Source organism: Mauremys reevesii, linkage group 11 (genome assembly GCF_016161935.1).
Source record: "Mauremys reevesii isolate NIE-2019 linkage group 11, ASM1616193v1, whole genome shotgun sequence".
Lineage (NCBI taxonomy): Eukaryota > Metazoa > Chordata > Testudines > Geoemydidae > Mauremys > Mauremys reevesii.
This window is the reverse complement of record NC_052633.1, coordinates 41,453,294-41,479,145: the sequence shown is the minus strand read 5'-3', so window position 1 is coordinate 41,479,145 and position 25,852 is coordinate 41,453,294. Positions and strand designations below refer to the sequence as shown.

General features: G+C 39.8%; 1 protein-coding gene across 3 annotated transcripts in view; it reads right to left on the bottom strand.

The window, feature by feature from the left end:
* Positions 1 to 25,852, bottom strand: part of STK39 (serine/threonine kinase 39) — a 180,347-nt gene that overhangs the window by 28,886 nt on the left and 125,609 nt on the right. For all 3 annotated transcript variants that reach the window (XM_039495668.1, XM_039495665.1, XM_039495667.1), the window contains 2 exons: positions 14,625 to 14,677; positions 12,211 to 12,279 (listed from right to left, as the gene is read on the bottom strand). In XM_039495668.1, coding sequence (XP_039351602.1) covers positions 12,211 to 12,279; positions 14,625 to 14,677 — 122 coding nt within the window. The remainder of the gene's footprint in view (positions 1 to 12,210; positions 12,280 to 14,624; positions 14,678 to 25,852) is intronic.

The following is a 25,852-nucleotide window of genomic DNA, read 5'->3' as shown; positions in this document are numbered from 1 at the left end:
TCTCAATATTTTAGACCTATTGTAAAACACTGATACCTGTAGCATTTTGACAAGGCTGAGGTAAAGTAATCAACCTGTGATTAAAGTAGCATATGAATTACCCAGACAGAGAACTTGAGCCAGGGCTCAAGGTTGAACATATCATTTGCCAGTGATTGCGCAGAGAAAGGGGAAAACAAAAGAAAATAATACGACCAAACAAGAACGGCTTAGTAATATGATTCAAGAACTGCGTTTGTTGTGAACATTGGTCTCAAACCTGGGTTTTCACAATTTATAGGCGTAGCCACGCTCCAGCCTGCTGACACTTGCATACCTGGGACTATGAAGCCCAGCTCTAGTTTGAGGCTCTGCCCCTTCAGTCCTATTGGTGGAGTCCCAGAGCAGCTGACTGGCCTGCTGCCCCTACTTAAGCCAGCAGGAGGAACAAGAAGCTGTCTGAACAACTGGGCTCCACCCTATTCTGAACTGTGTGCCTTGTGCTTCCTTTTCCTGTGCCCCAGCTTGATTTTCTGACATCCTGGCCTGGCACAACCCCTGGCATCTAATTCATGGTTCTATTCTCCAGTTTGTCTCCTACTTCTGACCCCCTGATATCCTGATCCAGCTGACTTTTGACCTGCGACCACAGTCCCTGGCTCTGACTGCTTGGTCTGGTTGCCCACAGCCTGGCTGTGACAGTGTTAAAATTATGCTGGTTAAAAACCAGGAAATGTGTAGCCAGAAGTTAGTGAACCAAAATTGGTATGTTGGCTATTGGGCATAACTGGTAGACAAAATAATGATGATGAACAGCCTACTTTTCCCTTTTTGGGTTTCTTAAAAAGAGACTTTAAAAGAAAAAAAAAAAAACCATGCTCCTCTCTTCTGTCCCATTTGACATCCCAGCTCATCTTGTCTCATCCTATTTTCCTTGACCCCAAAACAGGAGCAGAAAATGAGCCTGAAAGACTTTCTTCCTGAGAGAAGGCTATTAAGCTTTGCTCTTCTTCAAGGAACTTTCTTTTTCACTGTGAGTCCTGAAAATCCTATTATCCTGACATCCATTCCTCAGCCCACCAGTGTGGATACCTAATTGCCAGTACTGTAAAGGCACATAAGATCCTGTTCTGTTCCATTCCTTTTGTGTTACTTTCTCCCCTTCCTTCCTTCCTCTTATTTTATTGACTTTTCATCAAAAGCTGAAATAAACTGCATTGTGTCAGCACAGTGAGATGAGATGACCACAATCCTACTGTACTTAAGGAGAAAAGGTCCAACCCCATGACGTCCCTGACCAGAATGTGAACCAGGGCCCTTGCAATAAGTACTGTGGTTGACATGTCAGGCAAAGTATCCATTCGTGACTGACCAGCCATTCAGTGTTCTAAAGACATTTCCCCACCTTTCCCATCCCCTCTCTCCTTCACCTTGGGTCAGTCTGTCTGTTATAAACAGGAAAAGTGAATATCCTTTAGACATAAGAATTGTAAGTAAAATTAACTCTTGCCTTTTCATCAGAAAGGTTCTGAAAATAAGAGGCTAATATTTTATATCTAAAAAGGAGACGGGCTTTAAAGGTTTAATTTTGTTTTGCCTAATCACTCAGTTTCAGTTTCAATATAAACACTTGTTTTAATTTCTTGTTCTTTCTTGTCTTTCAACTTTAGAACAAATACTTTTGCATGTTTACCAAGAAATTGAGTAAGCTAGGGTCTCTGTAGGAAAACGCCCCAGAATTCATTGTATCACTATTTTTATGTTGGACAATGGAGTTTAACACCCTGAACTCTTTTGACCCTTAAAATTAATACAGCAGAACATATTTCAATGAACATAAAGTTCTTCAGTATCAAAGACATTTTATACACAGCTTACGTAATTAAAAAGGCATAATATTCAGATTTTTCTTCTTTGAAGGAGCAATTAGATGCAAGGTTTGACCACCTAAGGCTGTATTTGATGATCTCTGAATCCCCAAGAGTCTAGTCATTATGAGTCACCCTTCAGTGTGTTAGGATCTAAATGAGCTGGATGTGTTGAAATATTTAAGCTCCTAGTTATCTATCCTTAGGGGCTAGTCTATCAATAATGTGTGCGCGTCTCTTATTAAAGCTAATGGGAGTTACGTGACTGTGTCGAGATGACAATACTTACCATAAAATAGCTTAAGTAAAATTAGTTGTAGGTCAGGAGAGAGATAAATAAGACTGCTCTACAGAACAGTCTGTTCCGACCAGAAACAGAGATTAAAACCAATTTTCTAGCGATTGAGTTTCTTTGGTCTGTTACTAGGATCCTGATTGAGTATCTATATATTTGATAGGTACTACACAGTGGCAGGAGAATTGAGGAATGGAACTGATCTTACAGCTTTACTCTATACTAGTATAAAGCTTGAACAGCAACAAAAAACGATTTAACAAAACTTCAACAAAGTCCTCAAGACTACCAAAATTAGCAGGGACTTGAGATGCACTGAAGATATTAATGAAGAACATGTGAAGCTTCAGGCTTTCAGAAAGTAATGCTACTCAAATTAGGTACTTCTAGCAATGTTGTAGCTTTTCATAAATAACTGCAACATACTTACTTTCAGCAAAATAACGTTTCTGATTACAGAAAGAAAGGTGATAGGCTAGAATTATGTGAACAAAAAGCATCACTAAGTTCAGCTGATAAGTAGATTTTTTTTAAAGATGAAGATGGGGATAAACAAAGCCAAAGGGGGAAAAAAACCAAAAACAACAACAACAAAAAACTATAGAAGCTAAAAGGGCAAGCCACAGGGAACTATGTGGCATTTTCCTGTGCCTACATGCTGTTATAGGAAGGTGTTAAGAAGAGTAAAGTTAACATACTGAACTTTCACTTTTGGATCCTTTGGTTGAAGCAGACACGCATAATCACAAGATAAGTTGCAAATGAATCCCTACAGGATTCTTGAACGAAGAGAAGACTCTACTTTTTGATATCTTTCAAAGCCGTATCATTCTAGTGAGTGATCAAGCTGCCTAAAGTACTATACAAAGGCTTTATGCATCATGTGGTCTACGCATCTCAAAACTAACAACCTTTCCTTCTTCAAAAAAAAAAAAACCCCACATGTGGATTAACATGAACACTTCTGCTTTTACCTCTCCAGACAAACAAGCAAACCCACTATTTATTTACTAAGAGAGCAATTCTCTGGACAGAATTTCATGACAAAAAATAGCTCTAGTGGTATGGCAGATGTATCACAGAAGACTGACTTGCAAACAAAATGAATGAATGAAATAGTCTCAGTGCAACGAATCTAAGAGTGAAACTTGTGATGATCAGTCAAATAGTTAGATACGAGTTTGCAATATGATATGGTACGAAAAAAAGCTGATCAGATTTTAGGCTGCAAGCTCTGAAGCATTAAGTCATGGAAGAAGAAAGTAACAGAATTGTTGAATGGAGATAGCTGGAGCAAAGATGGGGACAGCTCTTTCTCCGCTTCACTTTGGTGTTCTCTAGTGTGCCTTGCAGCCTCAGTGCTTGGCCTGTCATATGCACTATCCTCCATTTTAGACCTTAATGCATAACAGAAGAGCTGAGCAAAAAACCAAGACAAAGGGTAGTCATGGCTGCCACCAACCTCACCTGAATCCCTAGGTCTTATGCTACCTAGGACTAGCTTCAGATACTTGAATGATGGAATAAACACAAAGGAGAGAGGAATTATTCACCTGAGCATAAGGGACTATTAACCAGAAGTCAGTGGGTAGAAAAGGAGGTAAGCAAAGGAGGGAGGGGAAATTCTGATGCTAAAAATGCATAAACTATTCAAAAGGGAAGAAGCAGAAGCTTTAGCATGTGAGACATCTGAAACTAGACTGGACAAAAGTAAATAAAATTAAACACAAACAGTAAAATATTGTAGGGAATAATTTATCAGTAGAAGTGGGGAGACCAGTAGTCTTTTCATTTTCTAATTTCTATGACACTAAGGTTAATAGAGAGCCATCAATACTATTATTTATTGCTCAGTATTTATGGCGAAGCCACTATGAAGTTGGTCCAGCAGCCATTCTTTGGTGTGGCCAGCACACTTATTTTTGAATCCAACAATCTTTACTATAGATGTGAGGCTTTCAACCTCACCTACTTATTGCAGCAGTCCTTACCGCCTTTGCTGAATGTGAATCAGCACCCAAGTGAAAAAGAAACCAACCAAATTGTGATATTTTAAGTTGGTATAATGAAAGGGTAGGTGTAGAAATGAGATTCAAACAATACTTTCCAAATGGCTTCAAACTTCTTACACGAGAATGTAATAGACGTAGATAAAGAAATGATTAGTGTTACCCATTCCAAATATTATTTACATATTACTCAGTTGGCTCTTTCTGACATAGTAGACTGCTCAGTGAGAAATTTTTGATATTATTTAACAAAAGTTGTTGCTCTAGTGACTAAGTGATGTTGCTTGGCTCTGATTATAATATCTGGCAAATAGGAGTCAAACCAGTGGTAGTGAACAAGTGCATCAAAATATCTGATATGTATCAGACTATCCTCTCCCTCTATGCTGTTCAAAATCTATATGGAGGTCTCTTGGCAATCATTTCTGAACACAGGATTGTGTCATTAACACACTGATGCACAATTGTATATCTCATCACCAAGCCCTTATCAGGGTGTTTTGGTTTTGTTTCATTTTTGGTGGGTGGAAAGGGACATGTTAATAACTGTAAGAGCATCTTGACTTTGGGGGATTTAATTGAAGCTAATCTCTAGCACATAAAGTAGTACACCTTTGAGCTGTTGCAGAAATATATAATTCCACTGGCTTCATATAAGACAAAACATTCCCTTAAAAAAAAAATGTGTAGGATAGGCAAAGCTTGGAATTTACTCTCTTTTTAACCACAATAATAGATGGGGGGGACTATAGATTGACAAACAGTGCCAAACGTGTTTTTGAATTGAGTTGCTTTTTTTTTAAATTAGAAATTGCCACAAAGCTTACTCTTATTTGAGCTACTTGACCATCGTCAAGCCAATAGCTTAAAAGTTTAGTTTGGCCAAATATATCCAAGTAGCAAGCTGGCCTACTGTCCAAGCTAAAATCAGTTGAATGGCATATGGCAAGCTTTAATGACTTACGGCTCTTCTACACAACCATTTAGTTTGCAGCAAGCTGGGGTATGACTCTACACAACACTAACCTGCTGCAGACTGAGTGGACCCTGGCTGGCATGCATTAACAGTTTGTTGGTGAGCTTTGATCGAGTCCTTTTTGAAAGCCTCTATTGTACTGAATCGGTAACACATCACTGTTCTCTACCTTGGCCCTACATCTTGCTCCTAACTCTGATTTCTGAGTTGGGTGAGTAAACACAGAACCCTGTCTACTAGAGGGAAGAAAGCACTGATTACTGCAAGATAGACCCGCAACGAGCTAAAGAAAAGACCCGAGTTCTTCAATGACAGGACATAATCTAAATTGACTGAGATATCTTCAGAGTCTGAAGAAGACTGATTGCACTGTGCCCAGGTAGAGAAATGTTTCCATTTAGCTAGGGAGCAGTTCCTAATTGAATCTTTCTTACTCTGAGTAAAAATGGCTTGAATGGCCTCTGAACATGAGCATTCTAGATCTGATGCACATCCAAATGCCAGGCCATCAGGTGAAGTGGATCTGAATTGGAGTGTCTGATTTTGCAATCTTCCTGAGTTAGGCGATCTCAGAAGGGACAGACCCTGAGAGGAGGACAGGCTGACATTCTCAAAAGTTCTGGGAACCAAAATTGTCTGGGGCAGTTGAGTGCTATGAGAATGACTCTGACCCAGGCATGACAAATCTTTCTCAAGACCTGTGGTAGCAGGAGAGTGGGTGGAAAGGCATATTGGAGTTGGTCTGTCCATGTCAACAGGAAAGCGTCACCTTGGGAGTCATGGCCCATAGCTGCTCTGGAGAGGTACAGGGGAAATTTCCGGTTTGTTTGGGATGCAAAGAGAACCCATTGAGGTATTTCCCCCCAGAGTGAACATATCACTCAGGACAGAGATGTGTATTTCCCACTTGTGATCTGCACAGAAGTGCCTAACTAGGTTGTCTGCTAAAGAATAGTGAACACTTGGTAGGTATGTGGCTATCCAGTGATGTGGTTTCTGATGCATCAATTCTGAAGCCTGACTGCTTCCAGGCAAAGGGGAAGGGATTTTGCTCCACCCTGCTTGTTTATATAAAGAATGTGGTGATGTTGTCCAATATTACTTGGATATAGAGTGACTATAAGCAGGAGAAAGACCTGCTGGCCAGGTGGACCACACTCAGTTCTAGCAAGCTGACGTGCAGTCTGGCCTCCCCTGGGGTCCAAATGCCCTGTACAGTATGATCATTCAGGTGAGTGTCACAACCCAGAAGGGATGTGTCTGTTGTGGTGGTGGCACTGGGGGTGGGAGCACTGAATGTGACTCCTACTCACACTTGTTTTGGGTTTGACCACCAGGTAAGAGAGGTAATGACATACGGTCTTTGTCTGGTGAGCAGACAGACCAGAGAAAGGCCTGCAGGCAGCACAGATGAAGTCTGGTGAATGGGGTCACATAAGTACATGAAGACAAATGGCCTACTAGAGAAAAGCATATTTTCACTATAGTCTTTGGTCTGCAAGTAGCCTGTGTTATCAGACTTCTCACTGAAATCTTTCTGTGGGGAGAAAAGATTTCGCTGAAATTGAGTCCAGCATTGCCTCAGTAAAGTTTGCCTGTTTGGGGGGGGGTCAAAATGGACTTTTATTTGTTCACACCAACACCCAGTGCTGCTAGAAGATGGACCAGGAACAAAGTCACTGATCTAACCTTGTGGTTGGAGACCTATTAGGAGCCAATTGTCCAAATATGGGAAAATTCTGTAATCGTGACATCTCATTTGGTTTGCCACCACAGAGAAAACCCTTATGAATATCCTGTGTGCTGTGGCGAATCCAAAGGGAAAGACTCTGAACTGATAGCGTTCCTGACCTACCAGGAACTGGAGAAAAATTTTAGGGGATAGATGAATGTCTATACAAATATAGGCAGCCATGTTGAGAGGCATGAATCAGATTCCCTCCTCTAGGGAGGGAATTATTGATGCAAGTGTATTTTGACTTCCTGAATTTTGACTTTCGAATGAAGATGTTCAACTGTTGAATGTCTAGAATGGGTCTCCATCCTCCATTTTTGGGGGGTGGATTAAGAAGTATGGGGAATAGAATTCTCTCTTGAAACTGAGCTGGCCCTTGTTCTATTGGTCCCTGCAGAGGGAATCTATTCCTGCCAAAGAATCTCCTGGTGAGTGGTCCCTGAAGAGGAAGAGGGAAGGTGGTTTGTGTGGAGGAAGGGAGAGAAATTCAATGGAGTAATCACAGTTGATAATTTCTAGAACTCAACTGTCTGTCATGACAGAGTCCAACTTGTGGGCAAAAAGTGAGCGATTACCCCAAAGATTGGGGAGGGATAGAAGTGTTTGGCATCAGTAACAGTGGGTGGTTCTTGACTAGGAACAGGTAGAGGTCACAGTAGTAGCGGGGACTGAAAATTGAGACCCGTGAACCCTCTGCTGCTTGAGCAGAGGCTGATGGTGGAATGTTTCTCAAGAGGGTCATCTTGACCTACAATCTCTGGACTGAGCTGCATGGCACATATACGTGCCCATGTGTGGAATAAACATAGGGACCATCACTCCAACAACAAGTGTATATATTCTTTATATATATATATATATATATATATATATATATATATATATATATATATATATATATATATATATATATATATATATATATATATATATATATATATATATATATATATGCAACACCTCCTTTTTCATTACTTGTCCTTCCTGAACTATGCCGATATTCCAGTCATTAACTTTATCCCACTAAGTCTCTCTGATGCCAATTAAGTCATAATTTAGCTTATGTACTAATACTTCTAGTTCTCCCTGTTTATCCCCCATTCGCTTTGCTTGTGTACACAGACATCTAATATGTTGTGCAGATTCCCCCACTGTTTTCTCTCTTGATGCTCCTATTTTCCATTCCTCTCCTCCCTGGCCCATCCCAACATCTAGCCCTCTAAGGTCACCTTTTTCATACTTACCCATAGGCTTTTGTCAGCTGCCCCCTTTGAACCTAATTTAAATCCCTCCTCACTAGGTTGGTGAGCCAGTGTCTGAAGGGGCTCTTTCCCTTCCTGGTCAGGTGGGCCTCATCTCTTCCCAGTAATCCTCTTTCCTGGAACAGCATCCCAAGGTCTAGGAAGCCAAAACCTTCTGTCAGTACCTCCTGCATAGCAATGCATTCATCTCTAGGATGCATATTCTTGCCTGGGCCCTTAATCTCATCCTACTCATCTGCTTTGGGTCATACCAGGCAATATCCTGAGTGCCCACATGGTTGAACATGGGGTAGTGGTCAGAGGTCCAATGAGCCTCAGCAATCACTCTGTGATGTCTTGGATGAGGGCTCCGAGCAGGCAGCACACTTCCCAAGATGTTAGGTCAGCAGATGGATGCTTCCGTGCTACTCTCCACCACCTGGCATCTCCTTCTCTTAGGTGTGGTAGTGTGAGCATCCAAGCCTTGGTGGCAGGTGGCTTCTCCTTCTCAGCCACTGGGGTCTGCTCTTCTCCGCCTATTACCAGTACAGCATCTTATCCTTGACACCCTTATCTCAGTTCAAAATCTTCCTCTGAAGCCCATGTTAACTGAAGCAAATCCAGTAGCATTCAGGAGGTGAAAAATGTTGAGACTTAACAGCAAATGCTGTGAAAGGGTACATGCCAAATGAACCCCAGTAACAGCTTTTACTCACATGCAGTTGCCACGCTTTCTGCAACAGTCTTTGATGAGCACAGTTCCAACAATCCTTCAGGAACAGGTTATGCCAAGAAACTGTCTTGCCTGATACTAATCACAGGTATCCCTGACTTTCCATCTCTACAGCTCCTTAGATTTATAAAAAGGAGCTATGAAAAGATCAAGTTTCACAAGGCTTTCACAGAACTCAGCTTTGTTTTCATGCACATTTACAGGCCGAATTTGTGCATGCTTCAGCTAAAAAGTGAAATGCAATTTATCAGCTGCATTTAATCTGGAAGCTAATGGAACCAAGTCCTCTGCTGAAGCAAGGTTAACTGAACTAATATCCCTGCCATAGCGCCCCCCCCCCACACACTTTAAACCTTTTATTTTGAAATAATCAAGGCAATATCAAGACATGCACAACAAATGAGCTTCCTAAATGGATTTACATATTCAGGACCATCTTCCCATCAGGATTTTAGCTTGTTTTTAAAACCCAAATCGGTTAAATTAATTCATCCAGTATTCAAGTTAGTGGAACAAGTTTTGCTCAATTTCTTTTAACTGACTCTGGGAAATCATTTTTTCAGTTCCCAGTTCAAATGATTTAAAGCTTTTTTTTTTATTTTCTTACAGTAGGTATGGCAGTTAAAAGACCCGTGGTAAATCTATTATTCAGGTGTACAAGCAGAACACTCAGTTTGTGCTCCTGTCTATATTTTTTGGACAAGACTGGACAATCCCTTTAAAGCTTGGTTAAAGAATGCATTGAAATACACATAACATCAGGGCATGAAACCTGAAGTCCAAGTTTCTCTGGATCCAGTATTACATTCCCTATTGCTTCTAGTAATGGGCATAACAGCCACTGTTCTTTTCCATCTACCATCACTATTTACAGGACCTTTCCCCCCATTCTATAAAATCTCAGTGAGATGAAAATTTTTAGAGCCCTGCAAATCTGTGAATATCCACATCCGGATACCCATGGACCATTTTTGTCGATCAATGTGGATCCAAAATTTTGTATCTAGAGCCCTACAAATCTCCAGATAACTGCTTTATATATGTGGATATCTGCATCCGGGATGGTTTTTGGTTTGGTTATTTTTGGAGGAGTTCAATGGACCTTAATCTAACTCAAAATTTAATTTTTATATTTTTGTGCAGAAGCAAAACAAAGTTTGCAGGATGTGTGTGCATCAGTGAGATATGAAAAGAGTAAGCCACATTCCAGAAGAATACTGTTCTGTCTACAAATTTCTGGAATGTTAAAATGCTGCACAAATGAGCAGACATTGTGAAATACTACATGCAAAATAAAAAAATGTAGCGCAAAGATCAACATCTGCAGGATTCAAGGTAAGGACTTGCTTTAGTTTTACCATACAGACATACTGTTACTTGGAATTAATGCAATTGTACAGGATTTTAGTACAGTCATAAAATGTCCAACAGCTACACAAATGGCTTTCCCCTCCAATATGAGGCAGACTATGGTATACCAGGAAACAATCATATAGATAGGGAGAACAATAAAGATCAAGATCCCCAATGTATTAAAAATATCAAACTCTTTGGTGCAATCCAAAATAAGGTTAAAACACGATAATATATTTTTATTACTGACTAGCTGGATAATCTCTCTATTTATCCAAAGAGTAACAACAAGTTGATTGAATATTTAAAGTTGTGAATTTAGCGTTTGTTCAGGGGTACAAGGCCCAGCCCTGCAGCCCCTGTGGTACCTCAGGATCCAGTTTTCAGGGACTTGGAGGCCTAAATTTAGTCTGTGTTGCTAAGATCCAAGAAAAGGAGCACCAGTGAGTGCAGCCAGCACACCAGGTAAGAGGAGCCAGCTTCCAGCTTATCCAGGTGCAAGTTTGATCTTACCGATTTTCAAATACTCCTTCCTGTCCCCCAAGATCTGTAGTTTTCTCCATCCTATCCATATGCCATCTCTAAAGCAAAGGGGAGGGCTAAAAGGCAAGGGATTCTTTTACATGGGGCCAAGTTGCAATATTAAGCTTGAGACTTTGCATGCAGAGAGAAATGGCTGCAATTCTGGCAACCTCTCACTTCTGCTGTGAGAAAAATGAGGAAAAGAGCTGGGTGACACTGCCTGTTGGAGAAGAAACAGGGAGTGGCAGCTGCATTTGAGGACTGAGTCAGACAGGAATCATACTCCTGGTTGACTGCTATGGAGACTGAAATTGTCTGTTTATATGTAAAGTGGGTATGGCTTCTTTTTTAGCTTCCCAGTCCCAGCCAAAACAAACATGGACTTTGTTTATACAATAGCATTGGAATATCAGTTTCCTTCCTAAAATACTTCAGCGAGTTACATTTTGATAAAGTATCTGAGTAACCTCTTTTAGGTAGGTGATGAGGCTAAAAACCCTCAAGCAGAACTTTTTTGTACTTAGATGTAGGAAATTGGATCATGGAGGGTACAGGGATCCAACCAAGTGGACCAACGTGGTGAGGAAGGACAGCAATGCAAGGACCAGGAGTTGAACCCACTGGTAATCTGGACAAGCTACTCATCTGAACCAATATGTGATGGGTGTGAATGTTCCTTGACTGATTTGATTCTGACACTGGTGCAGTAATTCAATTCTGTATATTTGGTACTGGTGCAGTAATTCAATTTACCAGTACCAAATATACATCATCATGTGAGAGGTAAGCCTCTAATATTTTTTTAATGATGTTCCAGTCACAAGTGTCCTTTGTTGTGCTCTTCAACAATTCCTTTATTCTGGTAAAAAGAGGAAGCTACTGGACTCTTGCATCCAATTTTTGAGGAGCAAAGTTGCAGAGAAAAGAGACTTTTCTAGCCAAGCATGTTTTGCCAAGTATAATATTTTGGAAGCAATCACCAAAGACCCTAGGGCAATTAACCACTTTGAGATTCTCCCTTTTCACTAGAAATTGCTTGAAGATATCAGGTGGGATTTTTAAAATCTTTCAGGACTGGTCTAAATTCCTTTCTCTCTTTCCATGAATTCAATGGGAGATTTACTATGAACTTCTGTGGGAGCAGAATTAGGCCAATGCTGAGCCCTTTTGAAAAATCTCATCCATAAATCCTAACTAGCTAATTCAAAAGTCAGTTTTCTGTTGAACAAAAATTGGAATTAGCACAAAAGTTATGACTTACTGCTTGGAAAATAACAGCAGGAAAGACAGCCCGGTGAAATCAAAACCTATTTTAAATCAGTAGTTCTGACTTCCAGAGATAATGGAAGGATTTATATCAAAGTGAACTACTGGCTCTCTTGTGCATATATGAAAAGGAAAGCAAAGTCGAGAATGCATTTTGTATAAAAAGATGCAGAAGCACATCCATTTAGCACAAGTTTTAGCAAGAGCATGATTGTAAACTAATTGTAATTTACCTATAACTACATCGTGACCATCTACCAGGCCTGCAGAGAACAGCTCTTGAGAAACGCCATCTGCCGTGTCTGTTCAAAAGGTGAAATGAATACGTATTAGTGGCCATAAAATAAAAATCAATCCAATGCAATTTAAGAAAACATATTTCAGCTTCAAACACCCAGCTAAGTGTGCTTGAATTCAAAACTGTCTTTATTAGAAAAAGATAAGAAAGGGTACCATAATTTCCCATTGATTATTAGCCCATCATACTCTGCACAGCAAGAAACAAGATAACATTTTGATTCTTCATGAAGCCCATAAAGATCATTCCCTGGCATTGACATCTCTCCTCTATTACCTAACTAGATATTTTATATTGCACTCATCACTGTAATATCTGAGCACCTTACAAGAAAATAAGACAGAGGGTTGTTGCTGTGTGATTCTCACTCTCTTCCTCCCAAGGCAGAAAAGGTAATCACCTTAAGCTCTCTTGTTGAGCTTGCTTTATTATTGTTATGAAGAAAGAGCTACATTGAAGAGATGGGCCCTTTCATTTGGATTTCAAGGTTGTAATTTTCAAGGTCATTCTGATCAGGGAGTTCCACAGCTGTGGAGTAGACACTAAGAGCACCATCTTCAACTCTCATGTCTTACTCTGTGTACAGCTCCTTCATTCCTGAAGGATGCAATTCTTGTAGAAAGCCAGGGCTAAGGAAGGAGAGAGAGTGTGCCTAAAATAGCCCAATCCCCACTCCTGCAAAGCTTAGACCTACAACCTTGTTCTCAATGTTGTCTGTAAATGAGAGGTCAGATCACTGACCAGAACCCTGGGGTGATGGGATCCTGCCTAATGGTGTTTCTTAGTAGGCAGGCTGCTATATTTTTTATCATTTGGACATTTCCCATGGTTTGTGTACTCATTCCCAGGCTTAGAGAGAGTTGCAGTAATACAGCCTGGAGGTCACAGAAGCCTGAATCATGGTGTCTACCTGTCTGTCAGAACAGGGCACTGTCTCCTGGTCAGCCCTTGTTCTCCTTCTTTTTATCCCAACAATCAGTAAGAAATCCAGGTAGATGAAGATCTGTTTGGAGGATCATCTAGAGGCTGATCTCCTTAATGATTGCCAGTGATAGGGGGTATGTTTGTGTACTTATATTAAAACAAACCATCGCAAAAATTCCACTATATAAATAAATTAAATTAATAAGAGAGGAGAGCATTATAGGTATATTTTACCCAAAAGAAAACACACACACACACACACACACACACACACCTTCCTATGTCCAAGAAAAATACATCTATTTTAAGTACACCTCTACCTCGATATAATGCTGTCCTCGGGAGCCAAAAAATCTTACCGCGTTATAGGTGAAACCGTGTTATATTGAACTTGCTTTGATCCACCGGAGTGCGCAGCCCCCCCCCCCCCGAGCACTGCTTTACCGTGTTATATCCGAATGTGTGTTATATTGGGTCACGTTATATTGGGGTATAGGTGTAATCATAATTTCCCTTCCCTTCAAATTTAGATTCCTTTGTAGGCAGCAGCACTCTTAGTATGTATTCAATTTAGAAAACTCTGTTGCTGTGAAATTTGAAGTACGGTTATTGCCCAAATGTTGGCTAAGTGGACAGTATCTTCTTACTCAACCAATAATACCTGCAAAAATACAGTTTTAGGGCTTCTTACAACTATTAGCAATAGAAAGCAAATACAGCTGGAAAAGTGAGCTGGATTCTAAAGTTCCAATTCAATAACTTAATTATTAGTGATGATACACAAGCCAGAAATACAGCTAACTTTCAGAAAAAGGTGGAGTTTGCAGAATTGGCAAACACTTCTCACTTGTAAAACTGGGCAAATTTTATATGGAAGCCAAAAGAGACTCAAATGTGGACCCCCACAATGCCATTTTCTGAGTACTATTTCAGACTATAACCACATGTGCTTTCAGGGATAACTTACTCTACTTTGTAAAAGCAACAAAGAATCCTGTGGCACCTTATAGACTAACAGACGTTCTGCAGCATGAGCTTTCGTGGGTGAATACCCACTTCTTCAGATGCAAGATACTCTACTTTCTATCACTCATACAATGATCAGTTTATTGTTACACCATAAAAATGTACATGCTGTAACTCATGTCACCTTGCAAAGTGACCTTTCTATATACTGTATATTTCACTAGATTAAACAGTGAAACAAAAAGTCTATTCTGTATCTAAATACTGTACAAGATATAACCTGGTCACTAGAATTTACATATTCTGCACTATTTTTGTTTGGTTTAAATAATGTAATATAAAATCTTTGCATACTAGGAAACACTTCAGAGTGGTAATTTTATTACTGTTTATAGTTAATATAATTTTGAAATACCCTTTTGAGCACTAAAAGAATTATTTTAATTAAGGTCAGCTTACCTCTGCCTGGAGTAAACTCAAATCGTATGTCATTAAGTTCCTTTCTAGAGTTCCTGAAAAAAAATTTCAGTGCAAACATTAAAATAAGTTTTAATAAGCTGTGCTTCATTACAAGTGTATTCAACTTATTTATAAAGTTGCTGTTAATATATAAAAAGCATTTCACAGTTTTATGTTCTACTGTTACCCAACTGGAGTATAAAATACAAGCAGACATAAATAAGTGAAAATCCCAGGGAAATTTAACAATACTGGTCTTATAAGAGCAACCAACAGAATTATGTATTTTTAAAGTATTAAAAAACAATAGTGGCATCCGATCCAGTAAAGCAAACTTTTATTATGGAGTGGGAGCGGGGGGGGGACCCAGCTCCAGTTCTCTAGTACAGGAACAGCTCAGACTTTAAAGTTGTTGGGATAATCATTGCTTCAGTATTTCAGTATGGTACTTCAAATTTTCAGTACTTGACGTATAAAATCTTAAAAATCTAAATATAATCCACCATAATCACCAGCGTATTCTTGTTTCATTGTACAGAGTTTTATTTTTTTAGATTTAAACAAACAATCTTGGCCACACCATTTACAGCCAGAAAATTTCAGGGACCCACATGCTAGAATAAACCCAGAAAACTAATACAAAATAAACATCAGACTCTGTATATAACCCTAATAATGTTAGTTTTCAAGTGAAACAAAAAACATAATAAAGCAATGTTTTGAAAGACAAAAGTCTCTCAGCATAAAGTTATATAAATGTATATGTACTATAACTTCAGAAGCAAATCATCTCTCTACCACCCACCTTCCAGCGAGGACAGAAATACAGAGCAAGAAAAATGGTTTCTTTTGTTTTTCCCCTCCTTGTCTGACAGTTAATGAGAAACAGTACAAAACACGGAAGTCTTGGGAATTCAAAACTGTAAGCAACCCAATAAGAACCCTACTTTTTGGTTTCACGTGCTGGCCGCCACTTCCTGCAGTGCCCATTGGCTGGGAACGGCAAACCACTGTGCCTGTGGACGGTCAATGTAAACAAACTGTCCCATGATCCACCAACAGATTATCCTGACAAGGTGTGTGCAGCCCGCAGGCAACTGGTTGCCCACAACTGCTCTATAATGTTTAATAAAATTGGTTGGAAAACTTTTCAAGATTTCATTGGTAATATACACACCTGAACACTTATTTTATGTAGTTCAAGTAAGCCACATTGTCTATTCAATCTTTAGGTGCCTACATTCAATATACTTTCTAGAGTAAAACAAGATGTGATTAATTATAAGTAGTAGTCTTGTCCCATTGAGGCGATATATAGTTTGCAAAATGCCAAATTGGATATAGCTACTGACGGTCAAGTATCAAAGAAACATCTTCAGACTCCAACTTGGCATTTTTAACTGAAAGCACATTATTGTTCCTCTGGGAACCATGACTATAAATTTTACATTTGACTTCTGCGTTTAAAGCCATTCTCACAATTTAATGTGATTTGGCATAAGGTGTTACAGTCAGGTGTGTTTTCCCAGAGACATGATATTTAATCAGATATTCAGTTTAATACAGTGTGCACTTATTAGTTAGTACTCACCCTGCAGCCGCACCCACAGTATGCTAGGCTGTCTCTACACATAAAAGAGTCCCAGGACTCAAGAACACACAGTCGGAATAATAGACAACATTCCAGCCAATTGTAGGAGTTGATGCTTGGTATATGTAGGGATATTAAAGAAGGTACTAATAGTGATTCCCTCTAGTGACAGTGCCCCCACCCCATAATTTGTCCCCCACACTTTAAAAATCCAACAGTTTCACCAAGTACAAAAATCTCTTCGGTCTTCTGTCAAAACTTGTAAGCTACTGTCTGCAGAAACCATTGATTGTATCTGTCCTGTGAAAGATACTCTATTACTATGTAAAACTTACAAACAAGTTAATTGACTTTGTTCTTAAAGTGAACACTAGGGGCTTGGCTACACTTACAAATTTGCAGCGCTGCAGCAGGGTGTGAAAACACACCCTCTGCAGCGCTGCAAATTGCGGCGCTACAAAGCGCCAGTGTAGTCAAAGCCCCAGCGCTGGGAGCCGCGCTCCCAGCGCTGTCCGTTATTCCCCACAGGGAAGTGGAGTACGGACAGCGCTGGGAGAGTTTTCTCCCAGCGCTGGCGCTTTGATTACACTTAGTGCTTCAAAGCGCTGCCGCGGCAGCGCTTTGAAATGCAAGTGTAGCCAAAGCCTAAGCTACCACCCCTTCTGTGAGCCTTAAGCTGTAATTGATACAATGTAAACAACCGCTATAAGCCATTAAGTGACTTTCACTTCATTGTAACAGCAACGGCTCCTAGGAACATACCCCCACCCTCTGTGATTAAAGGGCTGGGAGTCTCAAATAAATTAGCACACACTCCAAAAGTGGTGGAGACAGTAAATTAAAATATGGTTAAGATATGGAATGTATGTTGATGAATGCTTGATGTACATGAATGGTTAGGGAGGTGCCAGCCTAGAAAGGGAGTATCCATCGGCCGAAGAATGTGTCAAGTGGACCTCCAGACAACCCCCGGAGGGTAAACTGGGATCCACCCCAACACCTGGAAGGATGAGAAACACAAATTTTGGACAGTGTGGAGCCACCAGGAATGTGACATCTGCTGATTGAGTCAGCAACAGCAGGATGAAACAGTTCCCATAAACTAACATAGGAATTAATTCCTATAAGAATGGACTCTAAAGACTGAGGTCTTTGAGTCTCTGGTTCTGCTGCCAACCTCCAGGAGCATCAGGTGCATCTGACACAGATTCGGCTCCATCCTCATGACCAAGATACCTGGCCAGTAACTTGGCATGAGCAACTTCTAGGCTGGTAACTATAACACCTATACAGAACTTGAATGAATGTGTGAATGATTTTATATATATATACACACACACACACACACACACGTATAAGGAATAAGTAGTGATAGGAATAAGTAGTTAAACAACGTTGTTTACTTTTATCTTTTGCTTTATTACTATATTTATAATAAATGTGGCATCTTTGCCTTATCCCTCTTAATAAGATCCTGCTGGTTTTTATTCTATTGGTATATCATATAAAGCAGTCCCCGTACTCTCTCTTCTCCACATCCTCTCCTCAGGCATTGCAGTGGGGGAGATTTAGGTTGGATATTAGGAAAAAAACTTTTTCACTAGGAGGGTGGTGAAGCACTGGAATGGGTTACCTAGGGAGATGGTGGAATCTCCTTCTTTAGAGGTTTTTAAGGCCAGGCTTGTCAAAGCCCTGGCTGGGATGATTTAGTTGGGATTGGTCCTGCTTTTAGCAGGGGGTTGGACTAGATGACCTCCTGAGGTCCCTTCCAACCCTAATATTCTATGATTCTATGCCAACTAACCTGTTCTGTCATTGTTAACACAACGTGCACTCCTTCCAACCAGCCCAACCTACAGCATGGATTCAGGTTTAGCATGAGAGAAGATGGTAGCCAGTGGCAAGATACCTTTGTTAATGCAAGTATCTAAAAAGTTAGGGGCCCACATGGTCTGACCTGCCCTTTGCAGTCACTGGATGCTCTCATCTTGGATCACTTTTCCTTCCCTGATCCTGAAGGATTTAGGCATTTGTTGAAAGCTGTATTATAGGTATAGACCATGCATCTTTGAGCTCCATGACTTAGTTTAACCATGGCAAAAATCCATGCACTGTACCCTAGTGGGGAGGGTATACAGTGATCAATATGGTGATATAGCTCCATAAGAAAGCTGCATGTAAGTGCACGTGAGTGAACTGCATCCCTACATACTAGATGAGTGTGTGTTGTGGACAGAAACAGGCTGGCACAGAAACCAACGTTGGGGGTGGGGCAGGGTGGTGATTGCTGGCGGAAGAGGGCAGCGACACAACCCTCAACATGGACCAAGTGGCTAGGAACTGTGACAAAGGAGGTGGGATGTGATTGTGGCTGTTAGTTCAGTTAGAAGAGTGCCTGCATTGCAGGCCTGCACCCTGCCCATAGCGTTGTCACGTTGTCCCCGCTTTGGTCTCTGTGCAAAGCTTGGTTTTCATCAGGGTGAGGTGAATTTCACCCACAATATGGATTTAACAACAATTTAAGTAACTTATTTCTATATACAAGTTCTCTAAATATGTCCAAGCTACTAGTACTTATTGGGGACTAAAACTGGAGGTTAGTTTATAGCTATAAAATATGCTTGAGTGGTCCAAGTGTAAAATAAACTTCTGAATACTATCTGAAATGTGTAAGACATCACTCACCTGTCATTCACCTGCTCCAATAGCTTAGCAAGAGCCAATCCAATTTTTAACACAGCTTTTTAGAAAAAACAAAAAAACTCATTTGGGCGGCTCAATGAAGTTTTCATCTGAGAACAAACTATTAAAGAAATATAAGCCTGTTTCCACGCATTCTTACAATTAAAGTGCTTCATCAACCATAATTATAGCACTGCTTTAATACAGGAAAGCATAGGCGTTTTCCCCCCATTCTAGCTGTAGCAATGTTTATAAAACTACTTTAATGCAAACAGTTCCTTTTTCCAGTACTTTTTCCACTCAGAGGTTCTTCCCACGAATACGAGATCAGACTGCTTATATAGATGGTACAGAATTCAAGCCTAAAAACTGCTGCCTTCATATATACCAGGAAAAAAGCATTTCAGCCAGTTCAGCATGCAACAAAGCCACTGTATGTTTCCTATACATCCTAAAGAATTTCTTTAAGATTCTACAGGGATTGTGCTGCAAAAATCTCCTTTCCGTTCAGATTTCCAATTTTGGAATTAGTTAATAATTTTCATCATCAATAAAACATTTGTTCATTTGCAAAATAGAAATCCATCTCATTTTTGGAAACAACAAGCGGGCTAAGCCCAGAGACTAACTTAATTGCTGTAGCACACACTTTTTTCTAATGAATAGCTCAATATACTTGAAAAGCTAACAGCAGTAGAATGTGTTCTTCAGTCCATTATTCTTCTCGTCAGTAAGGGAACTATAAGCAGGTTCAAATTTCAGTGTACCAGGCCATACAGGCTTACTGTGGGAAACCTAAATCCAACAGGCAGACACATTCAGCCATGACTGAGATCTATCATCACTTGCTAGAAACATTATATAGTCAGGAAACAGCAAAACATAACAAACGGATACCTCACCTTACTAGAATGAGCTAGAAGATATTGAAAAATTACAAAGCTACATGCAATGTTTATAATGAAAAGTATCCACCTACTGAATATACCAGACACTTGAAAATTATTTCAACTTTGAGGTATCGGGCACTTTATTCTAGCAAAACAGATACTAATAGGAAATTTGGTATAATCTAATAGAAAGACATAGATAATGCAACTATGCAGTTATCTGATTAGTAACATACAGCCTTTTATTAAGCTCATTTGCTTCTGCCATTAAGTCCACATCCATTAATCAGCAGAGAATTATAGTATAAAATGATGTTTCTCTCTGGAAAAACCAGGGAGGCTCTGGCTTTCAAGTAGCCTTACCAAGAAAAGAAAAAGCTCTTTCATTCTTCGAGCTTACTTCCAATATCAGATTAACAAAAATATGTGGAATAATTCCTTCAGCAGAGGGCTGACAGTGAACTTCACATTAAACACCCATTCTTGAAAAAGCAAGTGAGCCAAATGTCTAACATCCCCCTTAAACAGGACATTGTTTCACCAAATGCAGGCGGCATCTCCTGGCACTTGGTATCTGCATACTGCCTTTTGAAGCTAGTGCAACAGGAGCACCAAATCTTTACTCCATGCCTTTATTGGGATGAACAGTAGACTCTCACTCTCTCAGACTTGTAGACAACGCTGAATTGTCCATGCTATGTGTGTTTTCTCTGGGAAACTGAGAAATCCAAAATGCAGCACTTGGGAACATTATATCAATTTGTACTATTCTGAGGGCTGTGTGTCTAGCAACTGCAGAATAAGTTTTCCCAGCTGGAAAATACAGTATATAACAAGACATTAAAGTATTATACACTATTTGATGCAAGTTACTAATAAGCAACTTTTAAATGCTCCTTCTGACTTTCAGAGCAGCATGTATGCAAAACACATTTTAGCAGTTATAAAAGGGAACTGCAGTGTTTCATTGTATGCAGTTTGCTTCCCAGGGAAGTGAAAGGACTGCTATAGTCTGGAGTTTGGGGTTGATGACTTTTTTGGACTGTGGCATTTTACAACAGAAAGACTAAAATTATGACATAACTTTCACTGCACCAAGATACAAGCCACTGGACTCAGGATACCACAAAAATAGCTAAAACGTTTTGTAATGCTTATTGGTCATGCTACATGTAGTTTGAGAGTGCAACTTTCAAAGACAGGATACAATTGTTCCATGATGTGGACTACTCCTTACAGATTCTCTGACGGACCACTTCCCCTCTTCATGGGCAACCCTGAAGAAGAATTTGTGGACAAATGCATCAACAAACCAATGAGATATCTGAGATACATTGATGATACTTTCATCTTCTGGACAGACAACCTAAACTCCCTCAGATTTCCACCATAATCACAACAACCAACATCCATCCATTAAACACTCTCTTAAACGTTTTCACACTAGCATCAGCTTCAGTAATGAAACCCTACAGACAACTATATACAAGAAACCCAGAGATCACCACACCTACCTTTCCAAATCCAGTAATCACCCCAAACTCACCAAGAAATCAGTTATCTACAGCTAGGCACTTCTGTACCACAGAATACACTTTGAGGAGACAGTCCAGGATATATATCTTAAAACATTTAGAGATGAAAAGAGGTCTAGTATGTCATTCAGTCTCTCTCCCTACCAAATGCAGGACCGCCCCCAACAGTACAATTTAAAAAACTAGATTGAACATGTTACAAGACATGAGTTTAGGGGCTTCCACCTCTTCCTTTGGACAGCTACAGACAGGGTGCTGTAACAATTTGTAGAGTGGGGGTGCTGAGAGCCATTGAACCAAACTGTAAACTCTGTATATCAGTGGTCCCCAACCTTTTTCGTCTGGACGAGCCACGGAGGACCGTGATGGTGGACGAGCATCCGCCAAAATGCCGCTGACAAGCGGCAACATCAATAGGCGTTGCCACCGACAAGCAGCGTCATCCAGAGGCGTTGCCGCCGAAATGCCACCGAAAATCACCTCTGGATGACGCCGCTTGTCGGCAGCATTTCAGCAGATGCTCGTCTGCTGGCCAGTACAAGGGCACACTTAGACGCCATGGTGCCCACAGGCACCGCGTTGGGGACCCCTGCTGTATATGATGGAAATCATATCAAACTAGGGATACAACACTTTTAGTTCCAGCACCTATGATATCCCTTCTCCCCCTTTTCAGCCTACTGATCCACATGTCATCCCAGTGAGCACCTTCCCCACATGCTACCAAATAGAAATGACTAAATAATTTTCCAAATAATGTAGGGTCTGTGTTTATGGTAGAAGTGCTACAGTGGCACAGCTGTAGCATGGCAGCTCCAGCATTGTAGTTTAGACACTACAGTGACGGAAGGGGTTTTTCCAGTCGCTGTAGTAAATTCAGCCCCTCAGCACAGGGCATCTGCCATCCTAGCAGTGTCTACAATGGGGCTTAGGATGGCTTAACTAAACTACATTTCAGTTACAGGCCAGGCCTTAGGCTAATTAAGCCTTTTATGTTCACACATTGTCTGCAAGCAGCTTATAATTTTCTGTAGTGCATTTGCTATTTAAAAGTTCTTTTCAGAAGAGTTAACCTTAGAGATTTTTTGCAAGCCCACTTCTAGCATTTGATATGTGAACTGTGTTATCTGGTGTTGGACATACAGATCAGGCTCCAATATTTGTCCCGTGACTGGAGCTGCCAAATTCTTAGAATGTGATTATCATCAGCACAAATACTGGTATTTGAGGATTCACTGTTTGCTGTAAACATTTTCATTATATATTATATATACACACACACACACACACACACACACACACATATATATACACACACACACACACACTTTTCAAATTCACTGTTTCTGTGAATTTGTTTGCAGAAATATTCAGTGAAAGTGAGCACAAAGCCATAACTATACCCAATTCCTTTGCTTTTTTATTATTTGAGTGCATAGCCAAGGGAAGTTTGGTGGCATTCTTTCACCCAACGCTATTGCTGATTGTCATTATCTCTTATGGAATTCCAGCCAGTTTTCAATCCAGGTGACAGTATTAGTGTTTGAGCTCATTTGAATTAATTTTAGAAACAGGATTTCATGAGACTATCAGATGTTTTATTAAACTCAGAACAATTGCCTGCTGCATTCCCTTCATCCATTAATTGTGCAACAATCAAATAAAGCAAGTATTTTGTTAAGCAAGACCCATTTTCTAGAAATCCACAATACTTATTGCTTATAGTCCCATTATCCTCTAGACATTTAATGTTTTCTTTAAATTATTTGTCGCATTTTAAGAAGGCCGGATAAAAGCTACACTTGGGTTTCGGGAGTTCATAGCATCACTTCTTTCTTTTGGTGTAAACTGCTTTTACTTTTCTGGCCTTTAGATATCTCTCCAGGGCTAATTAGTGTAAGTGATACAATAAATTAACTTGTTAATTCCCTTGATACACTTGGATGTAGGTCCTGTGGACTAGCTAATTTGTATGTAGATTTCCCAGGTATTCCTTTCCTTTTTTTTTTTTTCTTTTTTTTTTTTAAAAAGCAGTTCCTATTTTGTAAGGTATAGTTACTTTTCATTAGTTAGTTGTTCAAACTGATTCCATGTATTGTTGTTAGATAGAAATGTTAGAAGAAAGGAATTCAGTACCTTAGTCATTAATTTAATCTCCTTCATTATTTAACAGCCCCTACTTTCTTCTAGTACTACTACTCTCTCTAATATATCTGTGAAACTCTACTCTTTGAAACACATACACACATTTTTGCAGTCCCTCGTCGTGCTTATTTGGCAGCTATGTTTCTTGCTCCTTCAGAAGCACGGTAGCCTGGGGCACCTTAATTATGGTAGTTTGGGGAGATTTCCCAGCTTTTTTCCTGCAGTAGAGCAGCTTACACTAAAGCACATTAACTGGAGTTAATTTTCCAAAACTGCTTTTTTGATAGCTAATAGGCACATTAGTCACTTCCAGGTGCCAAAGTTCTACAGAGCCACTTTAAATCACCCCTTACCCCTCACCAAAACATAATGAATGATTATTTAATCATACCACAACATTTTGGCAGGCATCACCCTTGCAATGTGACTTTGATATTTAAACCCTGCACTTTATGACAGACATTTTTAAATCCTTCATTGATTTTTTGCTTTCATTGTTATCATGTGATGCAGATGTTAAACTGCTAAGGTATCCCACTTTCTGGTTTGATAAGCACTATGCTTTCATACAGAAACCAAAGCAAGGTGGTTGCCCATTTAGTCACTAGTCTTTCTGAACCTGGCCTTTCCTCTTTTAGAAGATGACCCAAAGGCCAAAATAGAATAAATAAGTAAATGTGTGTATGTCTCTCTACAAAACAAAAATTCTGCTTTAAAAGCAATGACTGTGGGAAATACAACCACTGAAGCTGCAAAATGAACTTGATGGTTTGGGGGGGGGAGGGAGCATGAGACATGAAGACAGTATAATTTCATGCACCCACATTTAAAAAACACATTAAGTAGTTTTACAAATAATTACCTAACTATACTCCTGCTATGGTCACGTAACCATGTTCCACAGGCTAGCTACAAAGAATCTACCATTACTGACTACCATATATGGTTGAAGATTAAGATAGGACACTATGTTTTTGCAATTGTAAGTTCAACAGATATTAAGAGAGTACATCCTTTTATTTTTTATTTGTAAAGTGTCCATCAGCTAGATCTCTAAATGCTGATATGAATGAGACCATAGTGAAATAGGTGTCTGAAAACTAGACAGACTATAGTTCAAATCAAGTTGAGCTAGCCGGGATAGATGACAAGAAGCAAGTCTCCATGGATTTCTTTTTAATATTATACCAAAACCTTTTTTTTAAATAAGCAGTAAAGCTACTGAAAACAAATTGTTTTGCTTTTAGCCCACTTTCTAAAGAAAATGGATACAGTGCTTCTTATTTATCAATTTCAACTTAAAAGAAGTTTGTGATTTCATATATTTATTGTTCTGAAATACCAGAATCTGTACAAAATGATATTTTGTACAGATACGGAAGTTTCATATGACTGTTCACTGAATACTCTTCATGAGGAACACACGCAACACTATTTTCCAAAATGAGACTCCAAGACCTCCCTTTTCTGCCTCCTTCCCAAGAAAGGACAGGTTGACAAGGGAAAAAGAAAAAAAAAATCAGCTTGTAGATCTATTTTGATCTAGCATGAAATGACACGAAAGGTTATTCCAGGGCTACTGCCAGTTTCATGCCTGAAAAAGTTGGTTAGCAGACATGCATACAAAAAACAAATTAAAAAATTAAAAGAAAAAAAGTGGAATTTATGTTCAGCTCAAGATCTGGATGAAATGTTGGTTTTTGTTTTATACAGGCTGGCTCATCCACCCCTATTTTCTCATCTGCCTTAAAATGATCCCGCTTGTCTAAAAGCCATAGGCATGCTGTAGATGACAAACTATTCCAGATAGAAATATAATCATATTAACCTGCCTACCTTGTTAAGCTTGAGAAGACAGAAAAGAGTTTCTCTTTCACAGTGGAAGGGGGAAAGAAGTAACCATTATGAACCCACACAACACGGTAAGCTAATGTTTTTTGTTTTAATGGGAAGGGGGAGGGAACACTAAAGTGGGCTTCTAAGAACTAGGCTTGGAACACTTCTACATAAAAGCATGTAACAGGGACGTCTGTATTCATTACCTGTACATCTGTTTTCTGTCCTCTAGCTATCTCAGACCACCCTTAACACACAGGGGGATATTCTATATTCAGATAGACAGCAATAGTAAGAAACTAAGCTGTGCTGGTGCCAGAATACTCACACTCACCCAGCTGCAACCTGGTTTCACTCGGTCTTAACTAAGCCAGACATACACAGGTAGCTGCAGCAGCCCTGACCTGAGGAAGGATTCCCCACACCCACCCTTTGATTTCTCCACATCCTCTCTTCTCTCGGGTCATTTGTCATAATAAAAGCCTCTGTGCACCTTCAGCAACTGAGCAGCCAGGTGGAGGATCAATACCCAATTAAGGGAATCATGAA